The 11,330-nt window shown below is 60.5% G+C and overlaps 2 protein-coding genes across 4 annotated transcripts; one reads left to right on the top strand and one right to left on the bottom strand.

The window, feature by feature from the left end:
- Positions 1–832: 832 nt before the first annotated feature.
- On the bottom strand, positions 833–8,030 carry RHBG (Rh family B glycoprotein). Of its 2 annotated transcripts, XM_064638397.1 has the most exons (10): positions 6,154–8,030; positions 4,613–4,799; positions 4,056–4,206; positions 3,761–3,914; positions 3,286–3,452; positions 2,946–3,083; positions 2,642–2,775; positions 2,360–2,481; positions 1,785–1,858; positions 833–1,354 (listed from the first exon to the last, which is right to left on the bottom strand). In XM_064638397.1, the coding sequence occupies exons 1-10, from the start codon at positions 6,332–6,334 to the stop codon at positions 1,283–1,285; spliced, it is 1,380 nt and encodes a 459-aa protein (XP_064494467.1). In that variant the 5' UTR covers positions 6,335–8,030; the 3' UTR covers positions 833–1,282. The 2 variants fall into 2 exon arrangements, 1 of the variants encoding a protein (XP_064494467.1); XR_010425528.1 differs by lacking the exon at positions 6,154–8,030 and having other exon boundaries at positions 1,330–1,354; positions 1,785–2,481; positions 4,056–4,524; positions 4,613–4,709.
- A 340-nt stretch (positions 8,031–8,370) lies between these two features.
- HAPLN2 (hyaluronan and proteoglycan link protein 2) lies at positions 8,371–11,268 on the top strand. Of its 2 annotated transcripts, none has more exons than XM_064638398.1 (6): positions 8,371–8,720; positions 8,896–9,009; positions 9,313–9,663; positions 9,979–10,095; positions 10,197–10,382; positions 10,464–11,268. In XM_064638398.1, the coding sequence occupies exons 2-6, from the start codon at positions 8,922–8,924 to the stop codon at positions 10,817–10,819; spliced, it is 1,098 nt and encodes a 365-aa protein (XP_064494468.1). In that variant the 5' UTR covers positions 8,371–8,720; positions 8,896–8,921; the 3' UTR covers positions 10,820–11,268. The 2 variants fall into 2 exon arrangements, with proteins under 2 accessions (XP_064494468.1, XP_064494469.1); XM_064638399.1 differs by having other exon boundaries at positions 8,376–8,720; positions 10,519–11,268.
- The last annotated feature ends 62 nt before the right edge of the window (positions 11,269–11,330 follow it).

Below are 11,330 nucleotides of genomic sequence, written 5' to 3'. Positions count from 1 at the left end.
TGTGGCACTTTGGTTGGGTTGCAAAGCACTTACCCCAAACTTCACCGTGCTGGCCCTGCACCCCCTGCCCCTCTGCGTGGGGTGGGGCTGTGACCCCCTCCCCAGGGATGGTGCTGGCAGCTGGGGACACCTGTGCCTGCGGGAACCCCCCATGGTGAGCGCTGGAGTCTGGCACAGGAGGTGTGAAAGCATCTGCCGGCCGCCCCAGGCTTGTGGGAGGTGGGACCCCAAGGTCTCCCCCCACCAGGGACCCCTGGCAGGGCCACCATCACCCCACTGAGAGTCCTCTGGGGCTGTGCCCATGCTCCAGTTGCTGCAGGACCCTCTGTGGGTTTCCTCGAGCTGCCACAGTCCCAGGGTGCTCCAACCTGCTCCCGGGCAGGTCTGGGGCTGCTGCCCATACCTGGGGCAGGCAGGTGAGGTGAGGGCCTCTCTGTGAGGGTGTGTAGGGATGGCTGCAGTGGCCAGGGGAACATCCCTCTCCCAGTGGGGCCGAGGGCTCGGGGAGCACCTCCTTGAGGAGGGGGTTCTTCCTTGGCCCCAGCCCCTGGCACAAGGTGGTGAGAGATCAGGGAAAGGCAGGGGTCACCTCTCTGTGGAGACCCCGGTGTCACCCTGCTCCTGCCCCTGGGTGCTGGCTGCTCTGGCTGTCCCACCCTCCAGTGGCCAAGGCACCCTGTTGGGTGGCTGGGACAACCCATGAAACCCACATCATGGGCAACAGGCTTTAGGATGCAGGGGGGCTGAGGGGCTTCTCTTTCTTCCCTGGAACCACACCTGAAGGAAACAGCCAGCAGAGAGGCTGTGGGAATTCACTGTCAAGTCCCATAACTACAAAAGATCTGAGGTTTTTAATTGTTGTGTGCAAAAGTGTCTATAGAAAGTCTTTGTTGCTTTCTGTGCAGCCTCCTGTGCCCCTTCTCCAGCACCCCCCAATTGCCTTCATCCCTTCAGAGAGCAGCAGATGGGGAAACTGAGGCACAGAGCAGAGAGGGAAAGTGGTTGAGCCAAGCCTGGACACCCTGAGGTATCCCTGGAGAAAGCTGAATTGCTCCTACAAAAACACCTGGATCACTGCAGCATCTCTTCACCCTGCAAAGGCCTGTGGGCATCCGGCTTTTCCCAAAACATTTGGGACCAGGAACTGGCTCCCACATGGGGATATGATGGCTGTCTCCAGAACAGGCTGCTGGGAACTTCGGGCTGCCAAAAGTCACCTGGCACTGGACACGGCAGAGGGTTCATCCTGGTGGTGCAGGACCTCACCGGGAATTTGGGATCATTACACCAAGGTGCTGATGCCTGGCTCCTTCCCACTTGTCCTGGGGTCACATCCTTCCTTGTCCACCTGCTCCTAGACAGAGACGTGGAGAGGGGCAGAAACAGGCCCTGCTCGGGGCAGATCGGGGTCGGATGGGGGCAGGAGGAAACGGCCTCAAGTTTCAGGGAAAGTTTAAACAGGATATTGGGGGAAAATCCTCATGGAAGGGGCTGTGCATCCCTGGCACAGGCTGCCCAGGGCACTGGTGGGGTCACCATCCCTGGAAAAATCCACATGTGGCACCTGGGGACATGGTTTGATGGTGGCCTTGGCAGTGCTGTGGGAATGGTTGGACTCAGTGTTTGAGGGCTTTTCCGACCCAAAGTCAGAGTGATTCTATGATTCCATGACCAGGGGCATTTACTGCATCTCCCCTGCCCAAAATGCTGCTGCAAGAGGAGGGAGGGTATGGGCTTCCTGAGTCCTGTAAACCTCTTTTTTACCAGAAAATAGCGAGCTTTACCTCCCAGACGACGGTGTTCTCCAGGTTTCCCTTGTCCGGGGGAGACCTCAGCGCCTTGATTTTCAGGACGGCTCCTGAGGATGCCGAAAGCCGGGCGAGGGCGTCTGAGAGCCGGGCGGCCGCTGCCCGGGCTTCCCCTGACATCTAGCGGCAGCGCCGGGCTGGGCAGCGGGGAGCCCCGGGCACGGGGGGAGCCCCGGGACCGCGGGGACCGCGGCCCCGAGGGGAACACGGCCCCGGGGGGAGTCCCAGCCCCGAGGGGAGCCACATTCCTGAGGGCAGAATGGCAGCGAGGGAGCCATGGACAGCCCGGGGGGAGCCTCGGCCCCAAGGGAAGCACGGCCCCGGGGGAGCCCCCGACCTCGTGGGGAGCCCCGGCCACGGAGGGTGCCCGATCTCGAGTGTAACCCTGACCCCAGCGGGTTTGCTCAGCGCCGAGCACTTCTGGGCTCTGTCTGTCCCGTCCGACGGGGACGCTCTGCTTTGGGGCTGCTCCTGCTTTCTCCCCCCTCCAAAACCACCAATTCCCCTGCCCCTCACACCCTTCACCCTGTCGCACCAGAGGCAAAACTCACCCGTGAGGCAGCCCCCGAGCGTGGCGAGCAGCAGGGTGAGGGGCAGGGCAAAGAGCTGCAAGAGCGCCTGGTCAGTGGCCGTCCGGCTGCCCTGGGCCACCAGTGGGAACACGAGCTCCAGCCTGCAAACCAGAGAGCTTTTTGGGGAGCTGGTTCTCCCAGGCTTGCGCCTCTAAGGGGGTGCTGTAACAGAGGGGGTGTGGAGCATTCCTGTTCTCAGGGGTCATGGTGGCCCCAGCTTGATGCACCAAGTCACCGGCACCCGATTCTGGCTCTTCTCACCTGTCACCGTAAGTGTCTGCGGTGGCCAGCAGTGTCAGCAGCGTCCCCAGCAGGGCACCCAGTATCCCCGGCAGCCCGTGGACATTGTGAACTCCACACGTGTCCTGGATCTTCAGCCTGGATTGCAGGACAGGCTGGGGAGAGCACAGGGAAGAGCTGGTGTTGGGAAGGAGGTCGGGTTGCCCAGGGCTGGGCGCTGCAGCTCCGTGTTTGCAGGTTTGGGAGCTGCAGGTTGGTGATGCAGCTGCCCTCAAAGGTCCCCTGAGCTGGGACCAGTGTCCTCAGCTGTCCTGAGGTGACTCACCGTGAAGAATCTGAAGCCAAGTGGGCAGATCAGGCCGGCCAGAAACCCTGTGATGAGGGCCCCAAAGGGGGTGACCAACATCTCCCCAGCCATACCCATCACGGCAGCGCCAGCCAAGGTGGCATCCTGGATCTGAACCTGATGGAGCAGGACACGGTCAGGGGAATTGGCTCCATGGAGGACACCAGCATGGGGCTGGGGGAGGTTGTCTTCCTTGGGGAACCTCAGAAAGCCTAACAGACATCTCCTCTTGCCCTGGGTGTGTTCACACTCACTGTCCCGTGTAGGACAGGGTGTGGGCTATGTGTGAGACTTGGGTTTGTCCCAGGAGAGCACCTACCATCCGTGGGGTGCTCTCCTTGTAGAGGACAGGAGACAGGATGAAGGCGGCAATGGTACTTGCCACCAGTGAGAAGTAGGTGTTGAGCACTGCCCAGGGCTCAGCATTGTCATGAACAGAGGTGGCTGAGGTAAAGCTGGGCCAGAAGATCCACAGGTAGATGGTTCCTGCAGGGAAGTGGAACAGGTAGGTTTTGAAGCTGGGGCTGATCCCTTGTGGGAAAGAAATTCCTTGCTAGTGCCAAGAGGTTCAAGTGGCCACAGCAAGGGTGGTTCAGGTTGGACATGGGGCAAAGCTTCTTCTAGGAGAGGGCGGTGCAGCCTCAGGACAGGTTCCTGGGGAGGGGAAGGACCTCTGTCCTAGGTGGTTTGCAGGAATCTCCTGGTCAAAGCCACAGCCTCACTGTCCTGATGTTGGTGATAGCCCTTCCACCAAAAACCCTGTGACTCCGGTTTGTAGGATTTGAGCTCCGTACCAACCACAGCAAAAACATCCGCCTGGTGCCCCGTGTTCTGCTGGTCCTCCCTCTTCCTCTTGTCCATATGGGGCTGGTGCAAGATCCGTGAAACCATCAAGCCAAAGTAAGCCCCGAAGGTGTGAACGGTCAAGGAGCGCCCGCTGTCGCTTACCTGGTGAATACAGAAAAGCACCGTGCAGGAGCTGGGGACAGGGGATTTATCTCTACAGACAAGTCAGGACATGACATGAGGAGCCTAAACCCACGGACACACCCTCTGTGGTGCCCGCCCCCCTCTCAGCTGGTGACTCACCCCCATGAGGCTGAGCAGGATGTATTCATTGAGGGTGCAGAGGGTGACTTCCAGCAGAGCCAGCAGCAGCATCTGCACAGGGTTTACCCTGCCCAGAACAGCTCCGGTGGAGATCAGAACGGCCGCGGTGCAGAAGTCGGCACTGACCATGCTGGGAAGGAGAGGGAAGGTGTGGGGCTGGACCTGGCACTGCTGGGAGGAGCGCAGGAGCTGGAGAGAGCAGGAATGGGGGGGCAGGAGCAGAGCCCAGACCCTGCATCCCACCACCCCTGCAGGCTGAACAGGCAGCCTGAGCCTTGCAGTGTTGTGACGAAGGGACAGCTGGGCTGGGGGCAGGCAGGGGCCAGTGTGCCCCCCTAAATGCCTGGCTGTAGCCTTGGCAGTACTTACATGGCCCTTACTAGTGTGGCACTCAAACAACCCAGAGGCCTGGTCCTACTTGTCATCAAACTCCTTCTCCAAGGCAGAGCTGTGAGTTTTACAGAGGAGGGAGCCAGTGTGCCAGGGCTGGGCTGGGATGAGTGTGTCTGGACAGCAGCAGCTCCCTCCTGCCTTACCTCCGAGCTCCCACGTAAATTTTGCCATTGAGGAAGAAGTACAAAAACCCCTGGATCAGTATGGCCCACTGGATGGCAAAGGACACGATGAGGATGCTGATGGCCACGCTGCCCGGCCCATAGCGGCCAAGGAAGGCCACCAGGAGCCCGAAGCCAAGGAGCACTTGGAGGTGGACATCCCGGAAACCTGGTGGAGGAGAGGCAGAGAGTGGGTCTGGAGGTGTTGAGGGCAGGCAGCCACCCTCCTGTCTGCTGGTCCCCAAGAGGACTAGGACACTCTCTGCTCTCACAGATCTGGGGGAGCAGAGGCTTCAGCGCATGTGAACCAGCCTCACTCCACTGACGTGTCTCTGGAACTGTGGTGGATCAGGCCTTGGATCTCCCTTGGAGATCTGTAGCAGAGAGTTGGAGCAGCTGTGGCTTGTGCTGGTGACAGGTGAAGCTGTCCCTGTCTGATATGGCCCAGTCACCCCTTGCAGTGGCTCCTTGTCACCCTGCCTGCCACCATCCAGATATCTCAGTACACTCATAGGGTTCATCCAGCAACCCAGGCACCTCCTGCAGTGGCTGAGAGCCATCTGCACCCATTACACCAGTGTGAAGGTGGGTCTGAGATGTCGGCCCCCCCTCCAGAACCTTGTTGCTTCCCCCAAAAACACCACATCCTGCTTCACGGGATGAAGACAGGGGAAGGATGAACAGAAAAATGGGACCAATCTGGTTTGGTGGCAAACCAGAGGATGGGTTTAGCTTGAGCTAAATGCCCTTTGCACCTCTTGTGCCGACAGCTGTGTCCCGTCCTTCCCCGTGAGTCACTGCCTGGGTGGGGATACTGGGCAGGCGAAACCGGGAGAACCTGCCCCTGTCCAGAGGCTCAGCTCCACCCCCTCCCTCAGCCGGGGCATCCGGAGGCTCCTTTCACATCTCCCGTCAGAAAGGCACGGTCAGCCCCTCATCCCTCAGCCGGGATGAGTTCCACAGCAATGCCCAGCGTGCAGGAGGATACTCCCAGCAGGGCAGACCCCAGCCCTGTGTTTGGCCCTGTGGCAGCACCGAGGGAGCTGAATCCTCTGTGGAAGGAGCTTGATGCAAGTCCCTCAGCACTGCAAAACCCAGCAGGACGATGGGAAGCTTTGCAGACCCCAGGGCATGAGGAGCAGCTGCCACACTCCCCACAAGGGATGGGAGTGTGATCCCAGGTTTATCGCTGCACCCAGTGAACCCCTCTGAACTCCAGCTGGTGAAATGCACTTCCTGGACCCAAATATCCCTGTTTTGGGGCTGGCTCTGTCCAAGCATGTGAGAAATCTCTGCGGTACATCTGCTTTCCACCCACTGCGCCCTCCTTGGAGGGATGCACTGGTACCCCAACCCTGCGGTGTGACGTTCCCCCTCTGTTTAACTCTGGAGTCTGGTCCAGAGCCGGATGCTGTGACAGGCTCTGCAGCCCAGACTGAGTGTGGTGACATCCTGTGCCACCCCCTCAGCAGCACCTGGGGACCACAGAGCCACTCTGCACCCACGGGCACGGGGGTACTCACGGGGGTGCTGGAAACCCGAGTCCTGGTTTCTCCGGCTGCAGTTCAGCTGCGGGGAACAGAGGCTGGAGCTGCTCTCTGGGCTGTACCGGACAAAGGCGGCGAAGAGGAGGATGTTGAGGATTTGGAGGAGGAAGCACAGCCCGGAGAGCCGGAGCCTTGAGGCAGCTTTGTGCTCAGGCATGTCCAGGGGGCAGCCAGGGCAGGGGAAAGCCCTGCAAATGGGGGGACACGAGGAGAGCCACGCTGGGGCTGCAAACTCCGCCTGCCAAAGCCGCTGCCAGGTCCTGCCCTCGCCTCCCGCGCTTCCCACGGTTGGAAGAGGCTGCCGGGAGTGGGACGGCACTGCCAACACGGAAACTCTGGGCTGGCTTCCCTGGCACGCCTCCACACCCGGCTTTGCCGCACCGGGTGGCTCAGGCCGCTGTGCCGGGAATACGTGGGGTGTGTGGTATCAGCGGTATCAGTGTCCCTCCCTGCCGGGTCCAAGGGGGTCGGAGGAGGACCTGGGGGGCGGCAGGAGCTGTGCTGGGGTCTGGATGTTCAGCATTCGAGAAACGTTACAGTTTTGGGGACTAGGTCAGGGAGAGGAGGTTGGACTGACCTGCTGCAGAGGTGCTGGGCTTGACAAAGCTCAGCAAAGCCAGGGTCAAACTCCCTGTTCAGAGGGAAAAATGATGGTTCATGGAGGGCTTTGGGGAGGAGGTTCCCTGTGAGGGGAGGAGGAGAATCTACCCTTTGAAAAACAAGGGCAAGGAGCTGAATCAGAGGCTGCTGATGGAACCTGCACCAGGAACTGGGGGAGCCAAGCACAAGGGTTTCCTTCAATTTTCTTTGACGGCTTCTGCTTTTGCAGAGGGGTTTGTGATACACCAAGAGCCAGTGCAGATCCCAAAAAAGGAGAGTAAGAAAGAAGGAGCCAAGAAGTAAAACACAGTGTGTGTTTGGGAAGTGACTTGAGTAACTCATTTCCACAGCATTGGGCCAAACTATGATCTCAGATAAGCAGCGTCGAGCTGGGGTCATGCCCTGATGCCAGTGGGATGGGGAAAGGGGATGAGTCACTTTTGCAGGCCCCTGCAAGTATCCTGCTTTGGGCTGTGGTTTTGTGAGAGCCAAGGGCTGTAACTGTTGCCTTCACTTGGGAGAAATGTGAGAAACACTCAACTTGTTTGTGGTACTGTGGAGCTGGGAATCAGCATCCTCCAGCCAAGGAGCCTGGGCTGCTGCTGGGAGGGATCAGGATCTGCTTCTGCAGCCGTGGGCATGGGAAGTGTGATGGAGGGAGATCACGGGCTCTCCAAAGAGCCATGGAGCCACCAGCTAACTGTGGGGAGCTGCAGGGGAGGAGCTGCCAGTGCTGCTGTGGTTTAGCCTTCCTCTAAAGCCATGGCCACCTTTTACTCATCAAAATGAGCCAAAGCTCTGACCATTCTGACCTAGGAGAAGCTCGAGGGCTTCCAATTCAGCCTGCTGGCATCAATGTTGATGCCCCTCCTTGAAGAGGGGCTGGGAGCAGTGGGGAGCAGGTGCAGGGCAAGGGCCCAGGGACCCAGTGCATTCCCTGGTGCCTCTCCCTGGGAGGATTGTTTGCTGTGCCATGCGTGCCATGGCCAAGCCAGGATCACTGTGTCCTTTGGTGCCGGGGACAGTCGCTGCTTGTCCTGTGTTTCCCTTGAGAAGAGCTCCCTCCACCCTTGGAGACGGACCCTGGGGGAGGGAGAAGATGCGGGAGGCCAGAACACAGTCCCATTGTGTGCCCGTGGTTTGGTGCCGGCAGCATCCTGGCCCCAAGTGGCAACGGGGAAACCTCCCTGATGCCTTTTCACAGGGCAGCATAAGGCCAGTGGGGTGCAAGAGTGGGGGGACCCCCCTTGCAGAGCCCGTGGGAGCCTCAAGAGGTGGGAACTTTTTCCCCTCTACTGGGGACTGAGGTGGGCATAAAATTACCCATTGCCCTGATGTGCGTGGGATCACAGAGCACTGCCCCAGCACTGGGGGCTGATGCCGAGCAGAGGCTTTGCAGGCCCAAGAGCTGCTGGAGCCCAGTGCAGAGCTGTATTTTTCCCTGAATTCCCAACGCTGTGGCCTGCGGATAAAGGGATGTTTGTTAGCCGGGCACGCTGTGTTTTGCAGAGCAGAACAATAAAGAGAAAGACACTCACAATGGGAAATTGTGCTTCCTCCTCCCTGTGCGTTCCTCGGGGAGGTGTTGGAGGGGAAAAAAAACGAGAAGAAAGCGGGAAGAGACGGTGACAGGGCAGGGAGTGCGGGCACAGCCGGCACCATGGGAGCAGGCAGCAAAGGCCCACGGGGCCACGGGGCTGCCGGGACACTGCCCGTCCCAGGGCGGTGACAGGGCAGGGGCTGGCTGGGAGCACCCACTCGCCACCTCCCACATCCCCGTGTCCCTGTGCCACCTCTTCTGTGCAGGTTCGACCTTCCCCGAGCCCTCGGCCCCTCCATGGGCTGTATATGACGGAGACGGGACGCAGCAGGAGCTGGGGCAGCACATGGGCTGGGGGCCTTGGATGGGAACAGTGGCTCCCCAAAGGACACACCTGGGGACGGTAAGAGATGGGGCAGGGGGTGCTGGGAAGGAGGGTTGGCACAGTCTGGGGGCTCGATGTCCCCTTTGCACAGTAGAAGTCACTGAGCCCACCACGGAACAGGGCCACCTCCTCTGGTCCCCACGGAAGCTGGGGGAGTTCCACTGCCTGTCCCTGACCCCTGTGCTCCCCCCAGGCATCGTCCTGCCCCCAGCTCTAAGGATGCACAGGCTGCTCCTGCTTGGCTGCTTCTGGCTCCTGACAGCACCCACAGTGTCCAGCATCTTCCAGAGGCCAACTGGGAGCCCAGGTAGGGAGCGGGGCCTGGGAGGAGGATGGGAGAACCCATTTAGGGAACAGGACCTGAGGGGAAGAAGGGGTACTGCTGTTTGGGGTCAGTGCTGGAGGGCAGAGATGATGCTGGGGGTGTCCAGCTGGGGCAGGGGTTGAGCTGTGCTTGCAGAGGATGCAGGAGAGGGGAAGAGGAGCCAGGAGAGAAACCACCAAATGCTTCTGAGGATTGAGGGGCGCTCAGGGAAGCATTGTAGGGGTGTTGGGGCCTCAGCAATGCTCCGTGGTGACCCTGTGCTGAGGCTGCCTGGGGGTGCCACAGCCCCCCCGCGCCTGCAGTACCTGTTGGAGCCCCTGCACTCCACGGTGCACACCCAGCGTGGGGCCACGGCCACCCTGCCCTGCGTCCTGCGCGCCCTGCCCCAAAACTACCGCGTCAAGTGGAGCAAGGTGGAGCCAGCCAACTACCGGGAGAGCATCATCATCATCACCAACGGGCTGTACCACAAGAACTACGGGCCGCTGAGCCCGCGGGTGCACCTGCGGCACAGCCACCGCTACGACGCCTCGCTCACCATCACCGACGTGGCTCTGGAGGACGAGGGGCGCTACCGCTGCCAGCTGGTCAACGGGCTGGACGATGAGAGCGTCTCGCTCACGCTGCACCTCGAAGGTGAGCCTGGGCTCCCCCACCCTGGGGAATGCAGCAGGAGACTGAGACCCGGTCCAGCCAGGGACTCTGGGCTGGACCGGAGGTCTGGTGGGTTCAATCCCTGTATGGGCTGTTCACTTAAGAGCTGGACTTGATGATCCTTGTGGGTCCCTTCCAGCTCAGAATGTTCTGTAACTCCTGTCTGCTGTAACTCCTGCCTGTGGCTGGCTGCCTCCAGCCCTTGTTGCACTTATCTTCATCACTGAATCGCTGGGGATATTAAGTCAAAGCCTCCTCAGGGAGAGCATCTCCCTCACCCTGTCCCTGCCCCTCCAGGCGTCGTCTTCCCTTACCAACCCAGCAATGGGCGCTACAAATTCAACTACCACGAAGCCAAGCGAGCCTGCGAGCAGCAGGACTCCCGCCTCGCCACCTACCAGCAGCTGTACAAAGGTGAAGCACTCAAAAAAAGACTCTTCTTCAGCCCAAAAATACACCTGGCTGGGCATGGGGAGGAGGAAAGTGCTGGTGCTGAGCTGCCTCTTGCCCCACAGCCTGGACAGAGGGTCTGGACTGGTGCAATGCTGGCTGGATCCTCGACGGGACCGTCCACTACCCCATCATCAACTCGCGGGAGCCTTGCGGTGGCCGCCTCCTCCTGCCCGGTGTCCGGACCTACGGGGCCAAGGACAAGCAGAAGGACCGATTTGATGCTTTCTGCTTTACCTCTGCTCTTCAAGGTAGTGCTGGGGTCCCCTGTCCCTCCCACAGAGTCCTGATGCCCCCCAAAATTCGTGCCAGGTCCGAGGGATTTTTCCCAGGGCATCGTGGCAGCTGCTCACCCGCAGTGTCCCCATCCATCCGTCCATCCCCAAGGCCAGGTCTACTTCATCCGGGGCCACCTGAACTTCAAGGAGGCCGGGCAGGCGTGTCGCAACCACGGGGCTGCCATCGCCAAGGTGGGGCAGCTCTACTCGGCCTGGAAGTTCTCCCAGCTGGATCGCTGCGACGGGGGGTGGCTGGCGGACGGCAGCGTGCGCTACCCCATCACCACCCCCCGGGAGCGCTGCGGGGGGCTGCCCGACCCCGGCGTCCGCAGCTTCGGCTTCCCCAGCAAGGAGATGAGGACCTACGGCACCTACTGCTTCGTGGGGAAGTAGGAGGAGAGGTGGGCTGAGCAGAGGGGGTGGTGGCGGGACACCAGCCCTCGTCACCCGGGCAGAGAGTTTGAGGTGGGGTATGAGGGGATGGTCTCCCAGAGATTTTGGGTGGTTCATGCATCATCTGGTGAAGAAATAGAGCTGGATTTAGGTGCTCAGTGCATGCTCTCGTGGAGCTGCTCCCCACGCCCCAGCCTGCTGGAGGACTTGTGGGCTGTTCAAGGCTTGCTGGAGAAGCCAGACCCGTTGCTGGGCCAGGAAGGGGGTCTAATCCAGCCCCCTCAGCAGGCAGCACAGACTCCCCATTCCCCAGCTCCCATGAATCCCTCACCCCATCCTCACTCCCTGCAGCCATGAGGACTCTCTCTGGTGTGAGCACAGAGGACTTGGGCTGGGCATTAACGAGCGTGACTAATGGCGTGTCGCCTTCTCAATTAATAAAGCAACGGCAAAGCTGCACAGCAAAGCCACACTCCTGCCTGGCTCCTTCCCCTGGGACCATCTGGGCCTCTCCACAAGGGGAATTTG

This window comes from Pseudopipra pipra, chromosome 29, assembly GCF_036250125.1.
Source record: "Pseudopipra pipra isolate bDixPip1 chromosome 29, bDixPip1.hap1, whole genome shotgun sequence".
NCBI classification, from domain to species: Eukaryota; Metazoa; Chordata; class Aves; order Passeriformes; family Pipridae; genus Pseudopipra; species Pseudopipra pipra.
Note: the sequence above shows the minus strand (reverse complement) of the source record. Positions and strands in the feature narration are given on the sequence as shown.